At 38.4% G+C, this 22,907-nt stretch overlaps 2 protein-coding genes across 9 annotated transcripts; one reads left to right on the forward strand and one right to left on the reverse strand.

Moving 5' to 3' along the window:
- Nucleotides 1–1,782: 1,782 nt before the first annotated feature.
- LOC116250968 (protein ASYMMETRIC LEAVES 2-like) lies at nucleotides 1,783–3,708 on the forward strand. The gene has a single exon (XM_031624993.2). It carries the CDS (start codon nucleotides 2,934–2,936, stop codon nucleotides 3,570–3,572), a length of 639 nt encoding a protein of 212 aa, XP_031480853.1. The 5' UTR covers nucleotides 1,783–2,933; the 3' UTR covers nucleotides 3,573–3,708.
- A 6,490-nt stretch (nucleotides 3,709–10,198) lies between these two features.
- Nucleotides 10,199–20,332, reverse strand: LOC116249604 (uncharacterized). 8 transcript variants are annotated; one of them, XR_004171229.2, is made up of 5 exons: nucleotides 20,175–20,332; nucleotides 18,915–19,016; nucleotides 18,696–18,787; nucleotides 13,828–13,906; nucleotides 11,816–11,955 (listed from the first exon to the last, which is right to left on the reverse strand). XR_004171229.2 is itself a non-coding variant. In XM_031622752.2 (2 exons), exons 1-2 carry the CDS (start codon nucleotides 13,732–13,734, stop codon nucleotides 11,799–11,801), a joined length of 1,848 nt encoding a protein of 615 aa, XP_031478612.1. In that variant the 5' UTR covers nucleotides 13,735–13,819; the 3' UTR covers nucleotides 11,486–11,798. The 8 variants fall into 8 exon arrangements, 1 of the variants encoding a protein (XP_031478612.1); XR_007572993.1 differs by lacking the exons at nucleotides 11,816–11,955; nucleotides 13,828–13,906; nucleotides 18,696–18,787; nucleotides 18,915–19,016 and adding exons at nucleotides 10,199–10,429; nucleotides 10,554–10,659; XR_007572992.1 differs by lacking the exons at nucleotides 11,816–11,955; nucleotides 13,828–13,906; nucleotides 18,696–18,787; nucleotides 18,915–19,016 and adding exons at nucleotides 10,199–10,429; nucleotides 10,554–10,671.
- Between the last annotated feature and the right edge of the window lie 2,575 nt (nucleotides 20,333–22,907).

A 22,907-nucleotide genomic window follows, 5' to 3' on the forward strand; every position in this document is an offset into this window, starting at 1 on the left:
TCTCTGTACTGAGTCACTAATTCCGCCCTTTCCCTAAAATGCACTCAATCATGGACGACAACAAAAGACAACTTCTCTTGGCCCAATGAGCTCCAAAATTTCCTTCCCCACCAATCACCTCACATTTCTTGTGATAATATGGCTCTCGTAGTCTCATTCATGGGAGTGGTAGTGGTGGATGAACTCTTGAAAAAGCAAAATTAAACATTGAGTTGAAATATGATTACATATATACATGACACGTTCAAAAAGAAATGTAATTAATTGTTAGTTGTCTTACTTTAGAAGATACGATGATAGACCCAATTTAATGTAAGCCTTAAATGGTCCATGTCCCTTGATGATAAAGTTCAAATTGTATGTAAGAAGTCACATGAGAGTCATGGTTAAAGCAAGCACTTGGCTTCATAACCGAGGGGGCGGGAGGTATTACCACATGTTTGTACTATCGGGGTGAACACGAGTAGAATCGAGCTCGAGTTCAGTCAACTCGAGCTGAGCTCGACTAATGAATCCTCGAGCTCGACTCAACTTGAGAATGGCTCGACGGAAGCAACTCGAGCTCGACTCAGTAGTTACGTGTTGAGTTCGAGCTCGACTCAGTAGTTACGTGTTGAGTTCGAGCTTGACTCAGCAATTACGTGTTGAGCTCGAGCTCGACTCGATTAAGGCTCGACAAACTCGTTGGAATAAAATTGATATTCATCGTCACGTATTCATCTCGATCTCTACTCAATTAAGACTCGACAAACTTGTTTGAATAGAATTGATATTCATCGTTACTTATTGAGCTCGAGCTCAACAAATTCGTAAACTCGTTTGAATATATGAAATTGATTAATGCTCGACAAACTTGATTAATGCTCGACAAACTTGATTAAGGCTCGAGTTCGACTCGGTAGTTATATGTTGAGCTCGAACTCAACTCGATTATTTGAACGAGTCGACTTATGAACTCGAGCTCAACTCGTTAAGCAAATGAATCGGCTCGAACTCATTCACGAGAGCCGAACTTTAACTAGTCGAGTTCGAGTAGCTCGACTCATTGTTCACCCCTAATTATCATGTCCCGATGATCATGACTCAACTTAAACTAAGGAAATTTGTCCAACAGTTTCCTACCGACCCTGCATTGATCACCATCTTGGACGTGCGCCGTAGATCCAAGCAAATCTGCCTGCCTCCACAAACCATCTTGAGCTTTCCCAGTCTCAACATGCATATATCTCCATCAACTTGACTTCAATCGAACCGTTAGGAGAAGCCAAACCATGTCCATAGCTTCCCCTATTGTTTAGATCCCTTGGAGATGTTTGACAACAGAAACACCATGTTCTAAAGAGTATGACAGATTTACGGAATACTAGAATGCAGTGTAGCATGCTATATGTACGCCACTAACTTTGATTACCTGTTTTATTCAAAAAATGCAGGCCTAACATTCAGTTCGCCACGAATTAATCTGACTTTCTCTAACTGTCCTAATATAAATAAAAGATCGTCAATATCTTTATTTCTATCATCCGTCTTAAAGAAAGAACTGCAAGGGATTTACAAAGAAATATATATTTATATTTATTAAAGAAATATACACTTATATTTATTTATTTATTTTAATGAAGGAAGTTTTAGGTAAAGGAGCGAGTCGGTCGTCTCGGTTCAGGACGTAATAGGAACTGGAAGATCCAGTCACTTGAGTTATCCAGTGATCGATAGCATGATTAAAATGATGTCCCTCCAAGTTAAAATGATCGCTTCTCTCATTTTTGCCAGCTTCCTCCGGCGATGGAGAGCCAGACCAAGATATTTCGTATCCATTCTTTTTACATCCTCTCTTCCCCCCTCCTTTCCTTGCCTCCTCTCTCGCCGCGTCTCCCGCGCCATCTTCCCAGTGCGCTCTTTTCTCTCCTACCACTCTCTTTCTCTCCCACGATTCGACATCCTTTGCGTTGTCCCTCGTCACCAGCGGGCTCCCGGCGATTCTCCTGCGAGCAAAAGGAGAGTGAAAGAGACGAAAGGTAGAGATCATGGAACGATTCATAAAGAGGGGGCGGGGGTGGGTGTTTGTGGAGAGAGGGAGAGAGATCAGACAGAGAGGATCAGACCCAAGAGAGGCGATATCACGGGGCAACGAGAAAAGATTATTTTTGCGTTTTCCCGGCTCCAAGCAAGGATAATATTACTGATGAATGCGGGCGGCCTCGTGGTTGGCCGCAAAATTTGTTTAAGTTTTGCGTATTTCCATGCGAGATTGTGAAGGAGGAGAAAACAGCAAAAACTGCATTTTTACAAGTAGAAACGACGATAAGCGCAAAAGAAGAGAGATTGAAAACCAGGAGGCTGAAGAAGGCGGAAAAGATCACTAAGCAACGGGATATTGTTCTGGGTCAAAAGCTTGTCCCCCTAAGTTTGTGGTCGTCGGCAGAAACCCCTTCCTAAATCTGTGGCAATTTGGCCGATAAGATTGAACTTCCCGATCCGTAGCCCTCAAATCGTTCATCTAATTAACTATCTACGAACTCGGTATCGTCCCTCGTTTCCCTCTAAGATTTTTTTTTTTTTCCACTTCTTTGAATTGCCATCTCTCGCTTATTTTTTGTTCCCTTGTACATCTCCTTCTTCCTCCTGCAGTACTTCACTTCTCCCCTCCAAAGTTTTCTGTAGGGCAACCTTCCCTTTCATAATAATTCACAAGGACGATAGAGAGAGAGCCGTTCAATTGGAAATGCATTAAACCCTTCGCAGTATCCATTTGATCAAGTGATTGTACTGTTGGATGGTTCCACCCGCAATCACTTTGTAGCTTGCTTGAATTTTCTTCTTAATTTCACGCGCGCCCCTCTCCGCCACTGACAGGAAAGTGAAAACACAAAATCTTGACAGGAAAGTAGAATAGTGACTTATTCCTTCAAGACGACGCTTACGATCGACGGATGTCGTCGTCCTCCAACTCACCATGCGCGGCGTGCAAGTTCCTTCGTCGTAAGTGCACGTTTGAATGTGCGTTCGCTCCCTACTTCCCGCCGGACCAGCCTCAGAAGTTCGCCAACGTCCACAAGGTCTTCGGTGCGTCCAACGTTACTAAGCTACTGAACGAGCTGCTCCCCCACCAGCGAGAGGACGCCGTGAACTCGCTGGCCTACGAGGCCCAGGCCCGAGTCCAGGACCCCGTCTACGGCTGCGTCGGCGTCATCTCCCTTCTACAACACCAGCTGAAGCAGCTCCACTCTCACCTCAGCTTTGCCCGCTCCGAGCTCTCCAAACACATCAATGCGGGCGGCTTTTCCTTTGGCATCGTCCCGTCATCCGGTGCCGGCGCTGCTGGCATTTTTGTGCCCCACGCGACGATTGATGGCCACCTAAAGAGCAGAGTCTTCATGAGGGCCGCTGGCGGAGCTGCAGTCACGGAGATGGGTGCCAGGCTTGGAAGGACGGGCGGCTACGACGGTGGGGGGCTCGTCTCCTTGAACATGAATGTGGACGGAAACTTCGTCGGAGGATTAGCGCCGCGGCATCCCGAGGCCGCGAGGGGAGAGAAGAAGACCGCTGCTGGAAGGAGCATTGGTCCGTGACCTCCCGGCTAGGTTTTCTTTTGACGAGAGAAACGATGTTCCGGCTTCATTTCACCGGGAGCCATTCATGCTTCTCCTGTTAACAACGCCCTGTGCTAGAGAAAACATGGTTCATCACTAAATGCACGTCATGAGAATTAAAATAGTCAAGTTTGGATGTTATCAAAATTTAGAAGAATAAATTCATTACATGGGAGGATTAATGCGTTTGTGCATCGGATTCAAGGATTTTTTATATTTTTTTTAATTTCACTTACGAAATCTGGTGGAGTCAATTTTTAGAAAACTGACCGAAGTTCAATACGGCGGCGTGCTAGATTCACTTGTCTTGCACGCAAACAACATCAAAAAGAAAAAGATTCTTCGGAACAATTAAAGTATTTGACTAGTAAACTCACTTGTGACATGACGTGTGTCTTTTGTATGAGAAAGAGAGAGAGAGAGTGAGTGAAAGTTTATGGGTTTGAGAGCTCTTAGGTCGGAGGCTTTTTTTTTTTATTCAAGGAAAAATGAAAAGAAAAAAAGTTTTACATAAAAACTTTTTTGTAAGGACAAGAAAGAAACCACAAAAAAAAATTAAGATTCAATAAAAACAAAACTCTTTAATTCTTTAGTATTATCTCATACCTTTTTTATTATGTCATGAGATAATGATAGACACGTTTCAAAGTAAATATACATATTAATACTAAAGTCCACATTCAACATACGTTTCTTATATAGATGGAGCCGCGTACAGAACTTCGTTTCCATTCATGTGGTGGGTCCAACCCAACGTAACCACTCGTGTGAAACACAACCATGTTCAGGCGAGACTTCTTTTACCTCTTTCTTAGTTTCTGTCGGCCGTGGTCCAACTTGGAGGTTTTGAATGATTGATATCATAACCATTGCAGGGTCAGCTTGCATGGGATCCGTAATTTCTTTTTTTGGACTATTTCCTTTTCATTTATCCCAAAAGAAAAATTTTCTCTACGAGTCCAAAGTCATTAGTTGCTATTACGATTGATTTCTCGTTCTGCACAATTAGGTGCATACTTACTTCGAAAGCATAACCATCAATACATTAGCTTTGGAAAGCTAACCATGAATACATTAGTTTTGGATGCCTTTGAAGATAATTGAAGTCCCCGAAAGCCTTTCAATGCAACTGGTGTCAGCACCTGACATGTTCTGCTAGTTTTGCGGCCGCCGCAGCAATACCGTCACAAATCTTATTAAAGCATATTATATGTTCCGGACACCCATTAACACACTAATGCTCCCATATCTGCTGCTTTACATTTTTTTTTTTTTTCAATAACTGCGCTGACTTGGTACTTTAGATAATTTTGACGATGGATCGATGATCGATAGCATGGACATGTGCAAAAGAATGATACATCCACACAAAAACAAAGAAAAGAAGAAGAACACCTTATGTCAAGAGTTTTGCAAAGCCCACTTAAAAATCACAACAAGAAAGTTTTTTCATCTTCAGTGACAACGAAGCATCAATCTTCTCCCACCCCCAAAGTCATCTTCTTCTCTCCTTTTATCTTCCAATTTTTACACCTTTTCAACGCTAATATTAAGGTCTTATTAAAATGATAGGATGACATAACAGGAATATAAGTGCCTAATTTGACATTATCATCAAATTAGTTATTCTCTAATATACTCTGCAACTTTTTGGCTTTTGGGAGATGGTTGAGAACCTAAACGGCAGATATGATCTCAAGATGCTTAGCTATTAAGGTCCACAAATTTTTAAGATCATACCCTCCTCCCAAGTCCTAGTTTAGATTGTTTGACATCATAATTCTAAAGTATAGGTGGTTCATATCATATCTCTTGGCTTGGTTGGAAACTATGTTCGTTGACATTTTCCCCAAGTTGAAGAAGAGCCATCCTCGACAAACCAAATCTCTGGACAGGTGGTCTCTTACCTGCTCTGATGACTCTCATATTAGTATGCTACTCAAAGGTTTGAGTGATGGGTTTGGGTTCACGATTTCAAGTGTGTAATGAGAACAGGTTGTGGGTCCAAGACTTGGATTCCTAATTGGATTTAGTTTAGAAATTTGAGTTGAGACTAGGTTTGGTTCAAAATGATTTTTTGGACTTGGGTTTAAGTCAAGATATAGGACTAAGAAGTTTGAGGAACTATAGTGGAAACTATTGTTCAAAAACTTCTAGCCAAGTTTGAGACCCCCAGGACCGCAAGTGACATGAATTATACCCAGATTTAGTCTAGAAACGCCAAAAAATCAGGCCTTGGTTAGTCAAAACCGGTTTTTTTTTTTTGTTTTGACAGGACCATTCCCAGCAGAAACTGGTTCGAGCATGACTCGGTCAATTAGGTAAACCGAATCTGATGTTCCCAGTGTTCCGGTGATGCCCTAATTCAGGGCAAGGCAGAGTAAGCAGGATGTGATCTTCCCAACAACTGGGGTGGCTTGTCATTTGTGGGGTTGATGCCACCCCAGACTTCAAATCCCACCGCTGCAATGGGATGAATCGTTGCCATTAGATGTCACCACCTTAACCGAAGGCGTCTAGCGTGGCATCATGGCAACAGTTAGTAAGCGTCATGGTCATAGTTAGTGTTCAGTTAAGTTGATTTCAGTTATTCCAAGAAGTGGGTTGTTCCACTTTTTTAGCGATGAGTTATCCCTGTTAGTGGCAGAGTGGGTCTGCCACGATCCCCTGTTTTGAGGCTTCCACTTCTGCTAGAGGAGTATAAAGCCCTTAGTTGTGAATGGAATTGTTATGCTTTTGATCCCAATTCTTCCTCACTTCTCTCGTCTTCTCCCTCCTACTCTGCTCTCTTCCTCAAGACTCTGTTAAAACAACTAGATTGTAACATTAGACTGCTCCATTATGCCCATTGGTTGATGCTTCACCATCATTTGAAACTCCAAAGTTGGTCTTCCTGACCCCCAACGTTGGAGATTTTGCAATATCCGCCATTGTTTGGGCATCCTAAAATATGGCATCTTCCATTATTTCCCTGTCCTGCCAAACTTGGAAGGTCGGGCAACAAATCATTGAAAAATTGTCCTTCAGTAGCCACACATTCAGTTTCAGCCAATTGTCTGTGTTTTTTCTTCAGACTTTTATTTGATTTCAGTAAATTGTTGACCCAAGTTCATTACCCAGTGGTCAAGTTCATCCAACTATTTTGTCAATGCAGCTAGGATTTAATTTGTACGTAATTGATTTTCTTGATTGGCGTTGTTCATCTGTGTGAACCTTTATTGCATATTTTCTACTACAGGTGATTACTGATCACATTAGTCGTCCATGGATTCGATCAAATGAAGCATGAGAACTTCAAGCTTCCCTAAAAAATTTTTGTTTTCTTTCGACTTTCTCATAGCAGAATTGTTCCTCAGGTTGTAGGCTATCATGAAGATCGAGGAAAACTTGTCTTTAATATCAATCTGATACAACAATTAGAGAGGAGGTTCTAATCCCCAGAAAAAAAATGAATTGAACAAAGCACAACAACAAAAACAATGGAAAGTAAGGAAAGAAACGCACGGAAATAAAAAATAAAGTAGGGTTTTTTATTAATCATCCCTTTAAATATAGCTTCCTAGTTAAATTGGATCTTGGATCCAAAACTAACATAATAAGGTCCAAACTCAATCTAATAAACTAAAACACATAAGAGATCCAATAAACTGAAATAAAATGGATCAAATCTATGATATATGATGAGATCCCTAATTGAAGTGTGCTAAAATATAAATGTTTCATAGTTGACAAGTTTAGTTTTTATATAAAATACATGAATAAATATATGAAATCTTGAAATGGTGGTGTACTGGTTCATACAGAAAATGCCTTTTTTTTTAAGCACAATCGATAGAAACTCTTTGGTGACGTTTCATATTACACACTTGTTACTAATAGAACTTTTCTATAACAAAAAATAAAAATATAGTTTATTCAACTACGAATGGTTTGATATTCTTCGTTCACATGACAAAAGAATTATAACAAGATTAGTTTAGTTTCACATGCATCAACATGAAAAATGGATGTAGCGAAGATGAGTCCTTCATATGAGCATTTTAAGGACTATGAGTTACATATATAAGAGGCCCGATAGGCATTGATTGTCATGTTTGCTGTTAGCACAAGCCTTTATTCAAGTCTTATGAACCTTGATATACTCATAAGCATCATTTTGAATTTTTTTTAGCTTTGAAAACTGCAGACTTCTCTCTTTCTCTATTCGCGTTAAGTCAAACTTTAATTTCTTGATTTTTTAATGTCGTGCTTTAATTCATATGGATAACATGCTTTACAGAACACAAGCGGAAAAAGAAGCATCTCAATAGGTGTCTTGGACGCAGTTCTATCGGTCCACAGGGCATCATCCACCCACGAACTCCATTCCTTCCAGGTTGGCCTAACTCTTTTCTCTATAATGTGTTTCGTCTCTCCATTGGACACCTCAACTTGTCCATAGGTCTGAGGATGATAATGGATGGAAAACTTATAATGTATATAGCATTTTCTCAAAAGAGAAGTAGCTTATCTATTCCTGAAGTATTTTCCATCATCACTTATCATTACTCAAGTACTTAAAAAAGATTAAAGATATTCTACTTAATGAACATAAGAACCACTTCATGATCATTTGTTTTGGTAACAATTGCCTTTAACATATTTGAAGACATTGTCAATCATAGAAAAAAAATATACAAACCATTGAAGAATGGTGGGAAGGGCCTCGACATCAAATATCTCAGCAACTAGAATCAAAAGCATAAACATGGAATCAACCAAACAATGCTCCTTGTCTGCTGGCTATGAAACAATGCATGCATGCAATATTCATAAGCATCCACTATGGAGGGAAGGCCACTAAAAACCATGCTATAGAACTTTTGCTGCAATTTTTTTCCCATTATATTACCCTCCATATAGAGGTGGAGTTAGGAATTTTTCTTCGCAAGAGCAGGACTGTAGTTTCAAAATTTTAACAAGGGCCAAAACATAATTTTTCAAACTTTTTATGTAGATTAAATTAAAATTTAAGAATTTTATTAAGTAAAATTTTTGAATTTTTTAGAATTTGAGGGGGGCCATGGCCCTAACCAGGCCCCTTGCCTCTGTAGGCATGAGTATGACAAAGCAAAGATGAACACGTGCTGTTCCTCTAGTACACGCTTCTAGATCACTTGATTTGCAAAATTCTTACATAGCTATGAGTCATTCTACTAATATGACTCTACTAATAGTATTTGCCCTAATATAAAAACCTGTCTTGCTCATTCTTATTCCAGTACTCAGGCAAAGCACCAGCCATCAAATAGTTAACTATATCTGCATACCAAGGCCAATGTGATGCCTTCATGGCCCCCATAATATGCTCATCTAGAAATGAATCTTTGATCATGGTACGAGCCTTGAAAGATGGTTTGCTGCTACATTTTCACTTTCTTTCTTATCTTGAGATCAAACTCCTGCAGTAACAAAATCTATCTAATAAACCCAGGTTTTGGGGCCTTCTTCCTTGACAAATATCTCAATGCTACATGGTTGAAGTACATGACATCTCAGAAGCTAGGAAGATAAGATTGGAATTTGTTGAGGGCAAGGACTGCTGAAAGCAACTAGTGGTTGTATAATTTAGTTGAGCATCTGAAAGAGATCTAGACATATCGCACACAATTTCAAAGGGTAGTGACCAATGTTGTTAAGTTCATTGAGGCAAAGTGATCTGTTGAGCCTGTGAAACGATGCAATGCATAATAATGTCAAGTGATGTGTAAGCATCACAACCAAAAATTTGAAGTACATAACATTCTTGAAGATAATAAAAAATAAAAACAACCTAAATAACAAATAATTAAATAAAAAACAATGCGAAGAAGCATTATTCAAGATTTCAAGCATAATATTTAAACTATTCAATGAACCTGCAACAAACCTGCAATGATGGTTCTTAATTTTTGAAGCTTAAACAACCACAAAATGAACAAATAATAAATGGATATTTAGGGATGCTAGATATAACTATACATTCACCTAAAACCAAGAGAATCAAACTGTACTAAGCAGACTACATATGCAAACTGATAGCACTCATAAAATCCATAATCAATATTGCTTATAACATATGCAAGTGGACCACAAGTGTGAAACAACCACAGCTAGCCATATTGACAAAATTACATCAGATTATAACAAGAAATTAAATATTAAATCATTCTAGTTGGGGCTAGTCTATCTATAATTGCCTACTTAACAAATATGGGCTAATATGGTTCAACAAAAAACCAACAATTGAAAAGTATGCAATTGATAATAGGTTTTGTTGTCAACTAGCATACATCCAAAGAGCCGTACACTTGAAGATATGTCAAACTCAAAAATGGAATACCAAAATAAAAACAAGAAAGCATCCTAATTGGATAGGGGGAGTAACTTGAATATTCAAAGAATGGTATCAACAGATTTGTTAAAATCTCATCACGCCATGACACCTGAAGCATCACCACGGATACGGTGAAAAGTAACAGAGTTCACATATGCAACTATCTACATCTCAACGAGCATCGTGCTAAGATGAAATAAGAGGGAATCGACTGGAAAAAACAATTGACCATCGTCCTAACATGAAATGCTGAATAGAAGATTATATTAAATTAACATGAAGGCACAATGTCAACAATTGTTTGGATTTTAGGTAATTTAAAAAAAAAAGACATTTGGGTTCTCGTTTTGGGTGGCCCTTTTGGCAGCAGAGGAGAAATGGACCAACCTTTCAGGTGGCCCTTTTAACAGCAGCAAGAAAAAACAGCAGAGGACTGCGGGCAAGAATCACCAATAGCCGGTCCGCCATTTTTGTTGCCAGCCTTTAACCAAGAGAGAGAGGATAGAGAAAGGTAAACTCATACAAAAACTAAAAATCAAACTCATCAATCACTAGATGTTCTGCCCAAGGTTGAGCGAGGGCTGCCGCATAGCCAGAGTGCTCACCGGAAACAACTGCAGTGCTCAAGGAAGGTTGTGGTGCCAATCTTGCTTTCGCCGGATGAGGGTTTCATCCACTTGCAAAAGGGTTTCACTTGTGAAACCATTTTTCCTAAACATGAGACTGAAATTAAAGTTACAAACTTAAAAAACAGATAATTGTCAAAAAGGAGTTGTGCCTGAAGCGCATGCGTCAGGTGTGTGGTGCGCATCAGGCTGATGCGCACACGTCAGCCTTATGAGGTGCACGCATCAGTCACCCTCACAGCACTTTTTTGATGTGTTCATGGTGCTGATGCACACCAAGGCGTGCGCATCACACCTCGGTCCGCATGCACTTAACAACACTGGTAGTGACTATTTTGGAAAATGAAGAATAGGGGTTCCAACGAGAACATTTTTAATGGGCAGCTTGACAACTGTAAAAGTTTGTCATTGTTTTATTGAATCTGCCTAAACATTGGGCAGATTAATGAAATATTATAATATATTGTTTCATAAATCTATCCCAATCCTTAAGGTAGATTTATGTGACAGGTACAAACTGTGTCCGTTTCCAAACGGTCTCTATGAGTCTCAAATGCTCTCAAGCAATCATCATCAAATATAAAAGGACTGCTCTCTAGACAATAATGTGCAAAGAGGCCTAAAGATTTTATTAAAATGCTTTACAAATCACCTATAAAATCCGGCATGCCTGAGAAATGAACAAACTTCCCGCACATATGAAGGTGGTATCAGCATGGAGATAGACTCCACCTTTGGTCTGTCAACTTGTCATGCTATGGTACAATATGGCCAAACAAAATGCTTTCCCTCACATAAAACCATTTTTTTCTCATGATAGAATCAAATTTGTCTTCTCACATCTTAGTAAAATATGTAACATATCAAGACAATCCTCATATGATGAGCCACAAACAAAGAAACAATCCATAAAAACTTACATAACATCATCAAGAAGCTCAAAGAAGATTGAAAGTATGCACCTTCAAAAATTTGTGGGCACATTATACAGGTTTATCAAAATTCTCCTAAATGCAAATGTACCAAAATGACAAATAAATGTCACCTTGTCATGATCTTTGAGGTGGACTGCAACCTATGTCACATGGGTTTCGGTACGATATGGCAAATTTTATATTCTAAAAAACGATAAAATGAAAAATAACATTAATAGTTCACTCTTACAATATGGTAAGAAAGTCTCAAACAAACATCGTTTATCACAAAACATTGTTTATCATCATTCTAGTCAATGCCCAAATCGTTCTCCTCTTCTTCCACATTAGAACATGTTGATGGAATAGAAGGTTCTTCGAATCTTGAATTAACAACTTCAAGTTCATTGTCTTCTTCTAAGTTAAGGTCTTCTACATTCACATCCCAATTTTTAGTTTCTCCTTTCCTACAAGACAAAAAAAAAATTGTAATTATTATGATATTATCGAATAAGAAGAGAAACATCTAAATCAATAAATCATATACTTATTTACCTATATTCTTCTTTGTTTCGTGATAAAAGCCGAAGGTTAGAATGCACATAAACCAAATCTTTTGCACGTTTGCTTGTGAGATTATTTTGTTTTATAGTGTGGATTTGTGAATATGTACTCCAATTTCTCTCAGAGCATGAAGATGTAGCAGGTTGAACTAGCAATCTCAAAGCAAGACGTTGAAGGGTATGATAAGCATATCCATGTTTAATCCACCAAGACATAGGTGCATAATCATCTTTATCTACAGTTGCACATAGATCTTCTCCAATTCCGGTAGAAAACCTTTCAAACTCATCATGAGCTTCGCGATTTTGATGTACATCAATAAAAATCCTATTAAGACATGCCAATATGTTTTTTGATAATTTTGGATCCTTATGTGGTGGAGTTCTTCCAATACCTTGTGCAAGCCACTTTTTTCCATAATATTTAGGATTCAATGAATGTGCCATGCATTGAAGAAGAGTGCTACTTTTATCCCATCTTGCAATCAATATTTTACGCACATGAACAAAAAATGCTGAATCTTCAAATGCAATATTTTTTTTCTCATGCTTAAAAATGACATCTTGGATTTTTTCAATCATAGTGTCCCACATCTCATAAACACGATGCAATGTTGAATTATCACAATCAAGAACTTTCAACATCTCCCAAAAAGGCTCTGTGAATGCAAGAAAATAAAAGATTTTATCCCACCACTTGTCATCAAGAATCAATCTTTTGATTGCTTGAGCTTTGTCATCATCATCAGCACGATAAAAATTCCAATCATCATCAGTCACCATACTGATCAATGCACTTTTAACCCTTTTCATCCTTTTGACCATAACAATTAAAGATGCAAAACGTGTCTCTGCAACTCTTAACAATTTTAGATCAGAATGTTTGTCATAAATGGAAAGTGCATATTGATGATTTACTATAAAATTTCTGATGTTCCTCACATCCTTTTCCAAGTCTTCAATCCATGAACATAATTCATAAGCATGAGGATCTTGCTCTTTGCTTGGTGGATTGCATATACCCTTTAGAGCCAAATTTAAGCTATGGACTGCACAAGGAGTCCAAAAGATATGAGGATAATCATGTTCTATCGCAATTCCAGCTGCTTTGCATATAGGTGTATCGTCTGTAATTATTTGAACAACCTTATCTTTCCCCACTTCTTCAATTATTTCCATGAACAATCCTTTCAAATACTCAGCACTTTTGTATTCACCAGATGCATCTATTGCTTTTAAAAAAATTGGTCTATTTGCTGAAGTTGCAATGAAATTAATAAAAGGGCGCCTTTGCAAATTTGTCCAGCCATCAGAAACAATAGAAACTCCGTGTTGCTTCCAAGTTAACTTTTGATACTCTAACAAATTGTTCACTTGAGACTTTTGTTGTTCTAGTAGTATAGTGCGAAGTCTTTCCGAACTAGGGGGAACATACCCAGACAAGTTACAATTTGCAATATATGTAACTAAATCTCTCCAATATGGACTTCTAGCTACATTAAATGGTATGCAATTAGCATAGAAAAATGCCGCCACTTTTAGATCTAATTCTTGCCGTCCTTGTAAACTAAATGACTCCTTAATTGATTTCTGAGTAACATCAACAACTTTTCTTTTTTTTAGACCACCCTTAACATCATCATGTAAAATTGAAGCAAAGTTAATATAACCAGATGATGCCATGCTTTTCTTTTTCTCAAAGGCTTCTTGTTCTTTCTTCAACTGATCCAAACTCTCATTACTGATTTCTACGTATGACCATAATGGTCGGTCTACCTGTGCAGTAGATGCAGCTGATCCAGATCCACAACTTGAACTTGTAGGTTGAGAGACTCTTTTTCCTCTGTTCGCCATACTACATTAAAAATAATCGAAAAGATATAAAAAACACATAATGAATAGAAAATTAAAGAAATAAAACAATACACACAACAGTTCAGCAAAATCAATACTAAGAAACAAAAGAATGAGTTACCAAACAGTTTTTAAGAAACATCTCAACATTATAAGTGCATAAGAAAGCATGACAACTTAGAATATCTGCAAAGCTGATATAAATGTGAAACCAGCATATATGTCATTCCAATTATATTACAAATATTTCCTGAGGTTCATTGTATCTGTTTCTGTAATAAGTGATAATCTAAACACACACAAAAATGGAAATGGAACTCCAAATATCACTTGTATTTTTAAAATTGATATGCTTTTATAGTTCACGTTTAGAATCGTAAATTACAATAGAATAACTGGAGACTGCGATAGACTCTGAAGGCTGACTGCAGGTAGACTCCGATAGAAAAATCATACAAAGTTACAAACAAAGCCATCATCCAAGCACCACACCTTATGACAATCAAAGCCACTGCAGATACAAAACCCAAACATGAATTAAGTGAACGAACGCATACACACTCAAAAAGGGGTAAAAGAAAGCCTTAGGAGAGCGTGGTTTTCAGCAACATTCAACTAACATTTATGTCAATTATATGGAAGATCATGCAAAACTCAAGAGCCGCAAGACTATAACTTGCACGTCCACAAAAATAAAGTCTGCTAAATCCATCATCCATAGCATTGAACAAGAGTTAAGGCTCAAGATCGACGGATTAACCGTCCAATCTTCAAACAAAAAAATCCCCAAATCGGCAAATCCGAGAAAAAAAAAACCAAATCAAGAAAATGAAACCCTAAGTTCGAATATCGAAAAAAAAAAACCTGCCTACCGCCGATTGCCACTGGACACCACTAGCCGTCGCAGTGGGTCGCCGGACATTGTCATCGTCACCGACCATAGTTGTCGAACTTGCTCTGCTGCAGAAAGCATTGGTGAAGTGCAGAGCTCGACTTCAATTCGATATAAAATCAAACATTTTTTTTGTTCGGATCGAGTTTGACTCGGACCCGATCCAATCCGTACCCACCCATTTGTACCTGGATCTACGTACCGGCATACCAAAGCGGGTACGTGGGTTGAATCCACGTACCCGTGTCAAGTAGACTGCAACTTCATTGTAGCTGGAATGCTTGACAAAAAACATAAGTAATTGTAACATACCAATTTTTCAAGATCAAATCGATGAAAAAAAGTAGAAAATGATATTTCTATGTGGCTTGATTAAGCTTCTTATAATCAAAGATACTCCACCCTATGATAGTGCACATAGGGACCTCTTCCCCGTGCTCATTCGTGATCACAATGAGTTCAGACTTCTTAGGTATTTGCTTGAATTAAACTATGGGTAAATAATCCCAGCTCTTGACCACTTTTCGGTTAAAGAAGGAAGGGGTTCAAAAAATCTCTTTCAATGGAAGTCATGAAAGAAAGGAAAAGACAACACTGTCATATCCTCTATATCAACATAATAATCAAAATCTTCAATCGAATCCAAGCTACTGTTATAATCAACTCCTAGCGAATGTGCACAAATGAATGCCACAAATTATTATGTTTCTTTCTCAACCACATCTTTAACCTCAGCAACCTGGAAGCGTGCATTGTCTGAAACACCCAAAGTAGCATTGAAAACATCTAAACTTACTTTCTTGTTGTTGAGATGTCCATGATTCCTATGCTATAATTTATACATGCACTTGTAGTAGCCAAAAAAGGTTTACCAAGAAAGATTGGGAGTCATGCATCCAGAATCCACACCCTTCATGTCTAGTATGACAAAATTAATAGGAAAATAAAAGTCCTCTACCTTAACCAGCACGTTCTCAAGAATGTCTCGTGGTATCTTCATGGACCGATCTGCTAAATAGGATAGCCATACATACCAATTTCAAAAAAGAAATCAGGAAGAATATTCACACTCATTCTATGATCAAATAGTGTTCCCTCCATCTCGATGTTCCCAATGACACATAGGATGGGAGGGGTACCTAGATGAGAGAATATTGGAGTTTTGCAATTTAGATGGAGTTTGATGATGGAGCACCTAACTCACATGCTCATTTAATCTGACGTTGGTAGAAATCTTTCTTGAGCACCTCTTTTGCATACAAATCTCTTTTAGGAACTTTTCATATGTAGGGACCTGACCAATGGCATCAAGAAGATGCAAGTTGATTTGCACAAGTTTAAAGATTTCAAGCATGCTCCACGTCTTTAAACCTTGTATGGATAATGTCATTGAGTTCTCCGATGCCTTAGGAAAGGGCAATCAAGGAATAACTTCTGGATGCTCCCTATGAGATGTCATACCCTTCTAAGCACTAGATGGCAAACTCAATGGTTTTCGGCAGGATGGTAATTGAAGATGCTGTAAGTGAAGAAGAAGATGTGTTTTTCTTTTGCTCTTGCTCCTATGCCTTTATGCTAGGCTGTAGTTGGTTATACGCTTGATTATTCTTCAGCATCATAACCTGAAGGATTCCCTGAAGCCTTATCATTGCTCTTAGGGTTCCTCATGGGCTGACTAGGTTCCATCTGGACTTCTACTTATTGGCTCGGCAAGCTAGTCCACCTATTTCCAGGGGCAGAGCTAGAAATTTTGTTTGGGAAGGGCGAAATGATACTGCTTCAAATTTTTATAGAATCTTAATTATGTTTATTCAAACTTTCACATTGATCAAATGCAAATTTTTTCAAATTCTTATCTATTAAATTTTGTTTTTCCAAAATTTAAGGGAGACCATAGCCCTATCGGCCCCCTTGGCTCCGCCACTGCTTATCTCTAGCTTAGACAATGATGAGGTAGAAACTAAGTATCTAATCATATTTTGGATAAGAACTATAAATGAGAATTTATGATCTGATCATACTTCTGATTCTGGTCTATCCTCTGAATTATCTTTTCATTTTAAAGCTTTCATCTCCTCATGGATCTGTTCGTTATCGCCTTTGCTTTTCAACTTGGTGGCCGAGTGTTTTTCTGCTTTATTTCGTCACGCTGCGGTCGTTGGCTTCCTTACACCGCATTCACTCCCCCACTTACAGACATTTTCCACCCTTCAGTATGCTGACGACTTTCTCCTGTTTGGCACTGCTTCTCGTCAACAGGTTATGAGAACTGAACCTCGCTCTGAGAAAATAGGGTTGCAACAGGTTACAGACCTTTTCCACCCTTCAGTATGCTGACGACTTTCTCCTGTTTGGCACTGCTTCTCGTCAACAGGTTATTAGAGCTTCTCGTCAACAGGTTATGAGAACTTGGCTCATCCTTCGGGTTTTTGAGCTCATCTCGGGTCTATCTATTAATTCTTCTAAGTATTATCTTTCCCTCATCCACACGAATCCGGCCACAGTACTTCTTGCGGAAGCTTGCTTTGGGTGTAAGGCTGCTGGCCTGCCTATGGAATATTTAGGTCTTCAGATTACGTTGTCACCTCCTGCACCCTCTTTTTGGGATGGAGTGGAGCAAAAGCTTGTTAATCGCCTTCAGTGTTGGCAAGGAAAACTGCTTTCTCTCCCAGGCCGCATTACTCTTACTAAACACTGTCTCGCGTATGTCCCCCTCCACGCTCTGGCGGTCCATATTTTTACATCTTGTCCTTTCTTCTTTAGTGTCCTTGCCTCTGCCTGGCCTTCTCTTGTTGGTAGCCTTACAGACTCACCTTCCATTCGTCTTCTTTTCCTTTTCTGTCCTTCCCCTAATTTGTCTGTTTCATGGGGCCGTGTTTGGAAGTTGTGGCTCATTTCAGCTTGGTGGCGCATTTGGGAGAAGCGCAACAACAGGGTCTTTAGGGGCACCTTAGCTTTGCCGGAGTCTGTGGCTCGGCTTGTGCAGGGAGATGTTCATTTTGTCATTCAGCTGCGGCGTCATCCTCTTTTTGCGACTGGAAGATGATGTCGGTCTGTCCTTCCACTCTTTTTCTACCCCTTTTTTGTTTTTCTGTACGTTGTATTTATACTTCATCTTTTGCTTTTGTCTTGCGGTTTGTTACTGTAACTAAGGGACTTCTTGTCCCCAATTTTTGTATTTAGGGGACGTCTTGTCCCCCAATTTTGATATACATTCCCATTTTATCGGCTCCTCATGGATCTTCAAAATTTTGTTTCCAAAGATGAAGAAGACAAAGAACCATAATATTCAGAACTTCAAAAGTATGATTAGATGAATAAGTAAAAGGCTATAAATGAGATCTCTAGTAGATAGGTTAGGATGAGGTGGCTGGGTTGTGGCGCTTAGTCATATGTAGAGTTGAGTTACACCATGAGAAATTAAGATGGTTTTTCCAAAAAAGATACTGTAGACGAGCATGGATCCTAGGATGGCTAAAGAAAACCAATCAGATTGGACTTGTCCTCCAATGTACTCAAGGTATTCAGTCATAGAAGGAAAACCTGAGGTCAGGTTTATTGGAATCTAGCATAAGGTGCACACAAAAGACCGGTTCAAAATGGGATTAGATAAAATTTGGTTCATCTTCCTAGATAGAACATCAAATTGATTGTGAAAATGGCTGGATTAACCTATTTTGAAAACTCCCTCTTCTTAACTAATCCCTACATGCCCCTCTCATCACAAACAGATGTAGAAGATGAGGATACATTGTATAGAGAATTTTCAGAAAGCATGTTGAATAGTTGCCGTGTCTCATAATCATTCTTCAGAAGGATGGAACCAAAGTATGAAGAATCAACAACCTGTACGTTCCCATAAAACATTGTAATACTTGTGACTTGGTGACATGGATACCTGTGCAAAAGTTCCTTCATATTTCCCCAAGACGGTAAGAAAACTCATTGTCATGAGCCATGAGGTGGAGGTAGGGGCTGCAGGGGGCAATACTGAAATAAAAAGTCATGTATAATTTTTAAAAATTTCAAGTTACCCCTATAAAAATTTAAAATTTTGGAACATATAAATCCCCCACCCCCACAAGGAAAAAAAAAAAGAAGAAGAAAGAATCTACACCTGAGAGTAGGGTAATCTTTCAAAGATTATTGCCCACATTGTTGATTTGCATCGTAGCACAAAAATCCAAAATTTAATCAATGCAGTTGTAAGTGTCCCCACCTTCAAGGCCATGGAAGGATGAAAGCGTGTTAATGATGCTGGCTTTGATTTCATATTCTGGTGCTCCAGTCTCATGCTTGGTGACTATGGGGCCCTAATTGTAGTTAGTCAGGATAAAGAATTCTCGCTACAGCGTAGCAAGTTTCTCCTACATCAATATGCTTTATGTTGTTGCTTCTACTTTTCTATTGCTTCTTGTCCTCTTTAAGTCTTCTAAGCAATTGAAAAAGTTGCTCCGGCTCAGGTTCAAACGGATGCAAAGGCACTCCTATAGCCCTCTTACTATGCGTACATTAGACTACTCCTGGGCCAGGTTGAATTGATGGAACTAAATACCCAGATAGAAAGTTAACCAAGTCCTTGCAATGTGGATGTTTTGTTCCACATTCCATATACCCCGTTTTGTTTGAGGGGATGGAATTATAGTTTCAGGTACTTTTAGTTCCATGTTTGTTTATGCATGGAACTAAAATACCAAAAGCAATCCTCTCGCCTCTCTTTGGCTGCCGACTGCTGGTTGGGGCTTGTCAAGGAAACAGCAGGAGAGCAGGGCAGGGTTTAAGATTTTGAAGGCTCCTGGGTCAAGCTGACGGGAGAGGGGAACGTCAAGCGGAAGCGGAAGAAATAGGCGCAGGGGAAGGGAGAAGTGAAATGGAAAGAGACAGGCTCAGCAATACTGAACGTGAAGCCTGCTGATCAGAGGAGCACGACAGCTTGGAGCTCCCGGAGGTATGAATTGAGAGCAGTAGAATCGGAAGAAGAGGAAGCAGCAGCAGATCATGCATTGCATTCCTCTGTCGTGCTGAATTCAGTGAAGACATCCTCAGCCTCGCATTGAAGTTAATCGATCTCTCTCTATCAAGCGTTTGGAACCTCTTCAACCCCAATCCCCTACTCAGGCCCAACCCTTCTTTGTGAAAGCTGAAAGCTTCACTGTGAAATGAGATAAAAAAAGAAAATGCACTGTGAATTTATAGCGGTGCCCTTCCCTAAGGCCACCGTTGTTTTCCATGGGCACTAACTATGGCCGCAAGCCAATTTTGTTGTAGTGGTGAAGGCAGAAGGAAAGGTGACGCGAGAAAAGGAAGAGGGAACCAGAAGGGGAAGGGAAAGGACGGTGATGGGAGAAGGGGAAGGGGAATGAAAATGAAGTGTTACCTGTTTTGACACAAGAGGCTGAAGTTGCTCTGAGGTTGCGAGCTGCTGAAGTTGCTGCGCTGAACAAGAGAGGCTCCAAGAAGTTGGAGTTGAAAACGCTGCTCCTTTCAACTGGCAAAAAAAAAAAAGAAAAATTACCGGGGGTGAAGTTCCACCTGTTTTCGTGGAACTTTATTCCTGGTATTGAAGTTCCACAACCCTAATTATAACACAAAAGTTGAAACTGAACCAACTTTTGATTAGTGGGAACATAATAACACACGTAATTACACAAAAAAAAAAAAGCAACCAAACAATCCTAACTGCCTCTGATCTCTTGCATTTTCTAGAAATCTAACTATCTAGATAGTTTTTAAAAGCACAACAAAACAATATATATATATATATAGAGAGAGAGAGAGAGAAATCCTAAAATTTCACAAAAATACAACATGAAATGTAGAGTTCGTAGAAAGCTTGGAAATCTGATTTTTCTTCCAGGAAATTAAAATTCTTGATCTGATCCATAAAACAAGATCTTCATAATTCCATTGATGCAGGGCAAAAACAAGAGCTAATAAAAGTTAATAACTTAAAATCTGTACCTCTAGAAGTTTTGAAATTTTGTGGTAGTTCCGTAAGATGTTAAACAAATCAACATAAAAAAAAGGCGACCCAAATTTTCCTTGTTTATTCTCCAAACAAAAAGGAAAAAAGGTCTCTGCCCTGCTATGCCAGAAAGACACTGATTTTCAATGTTTTGAATAACAGATGAAAACGGGTATATATTTTTGCAAGATAAAAATTGGCCTTTGTTCCTAAGAATTGAAATATGCACAAAACAAGCACCAGATTTTTTTTCTACTACAATAATTATTTTTCATTGTTCTTTCAAATTCAGCCAAATTCTATTTGAAAACAAAATTTTGAGGTTGAAATTTTTGAACTTTCATTTCTAATTTTTACCATGAGATCTGGCCATCCTCCATGGCTGGTAGTGGCGGAGTGCTGAGCAAAATTAAATGATTTTTTATTTTTTAGCTAAAATTAACCTTAAGTTGGTATTTTAGCTTCAAAATTTATCCCCATGAATATTGAAATGCCTAATCATTTGAATTTTTACTAAGAAGTCTATAAATTAAACGCCCCTTTATTGAGTCGTAGCCGCTGACTTCTAGTTTTACTCTTTCTCAGCGCGCGTGTATATATATATATATATATATATATATATATGCATTGTATGAAGTTATTAACTGGTACCTAGAGAAGCGGCCATAAATTGGAAAGTCTCGTCTAATTTGAAAAATCACTTAATATAGTTGAAATAACTAAACTGAGGGTTGTTGGTCAAAGAGTGAAAACTCCACATGTTCATAATTGTCTCGATGGAACTTTCCTTTTTATTGCCTAAATATTCAGGAGCTAGGGCCGTTATGATGCTCCTTTTTGCTATCCATAAACTCAACTAACAACTGGGATAAGCAAGAAAATCATTACTCCTATGAATACATATACGCACAATGTATCAAAACTCACTGCGCAATTAGATTTTTTTAAAAAAAAAGAGTGTTTTGGCATAAAACCAACAAAGAATGAGCGCAAACATATAATAGTGGATTTGGAATTGTATCCAAGTATTCCTTCTCTACCCAATTGATAATTGGAGAGTTTATTTCGTTCTTCATTGATTGAGGCTAAAACTCTAAAAATTGTAAATACCAAATTAGGAATCACTTGATACCATTAGAAATACCCAGAAAATATTATGTTCTTAAAGTACAAACGTAGATGACCTCCTATGAATGTAGAATATAATGAATTCATTGATTGATTGGATCCATAAGTCGCTTTATTCATCATTCCAACCGCTTAGTTGAAACAAGAACTTATTGTGATCGAAGCACATTGTTTGTTTGTTGTGCATCATGTCTTGTTCCAAGATTCATCCAACATAAGCCCACTTATTATATTATAGGAAGAGGTAAAAGGGCCAAATCCCTTCAGTTTAGGGAACTTTCATATTATCCAAGAGATTATTTCCTTTGTGGTAGGCTCCAGGATAGGAGAGGTCCCTTACAATTCAATCATGTGTTGCATTCTGGGAAGATCTTAGTTAGGTCAATTACATATTGATCATGCATTTCAGTTATGTATTACATTCACTACACCTCATTTTGGATTCAGATAAGAAATCTACTGGCCCACTAGGTGACATGGTTTGATGACTAAGCAGCCCGTGGGTCCACCCATGCTAGCTGGATGTTCTATAGAAAGTTTAATTCTTATCTAGTACGATAAATATTAATTAAATCATATCATTTGGGCATGTTGCATATATAGCACATAGCATATTGTTCATAACATATGCATTGCAGTTGGGATGATATTTATCACCGCATGCATTTTTTATTTAAAGTATATCATATTTAGTTTAATTCATTCGTCTATGCATATGTGTCATGCTTTTCCTTCAATATTCATGTAATCCATTGCATATAGGATATGAAGATGCATTTATTTAAGGGAAGGGTAGGGTCGGGTCAAGATATGTGTTTGACTTCAAGTGCTTGTGTCGTGTCAGATCAATTGTGATAATTGTGATATTTAGAATTAGTAGTAGAGCTATTAATTTTCTTTTTTTATAAATTGTTTAGTTGTGGTTGGAGTTAAGGTTTATAATTTATATTATGCACAATACACTAATGGACTTATAATTCGTTAATTTTCTACTAAATAAAAAATGAAGTCCATTAG

Source organism: Nymphaea colorata, chromosome 3 (assembly GCF_008831285.2).
Source record: "Nymphaea colorata isolate Beijing-Zhang1983 chromosome 3, ASM883128v2, whole genome shotgun sequence".
Classification (NCBI taxonomy): Eukaryota; Viridiplantae; Streptophyta; class Magnoliopsida; order Nymphaeales; family Nymphaeaceae; genus Nymphaea; species Nymphaea colorata.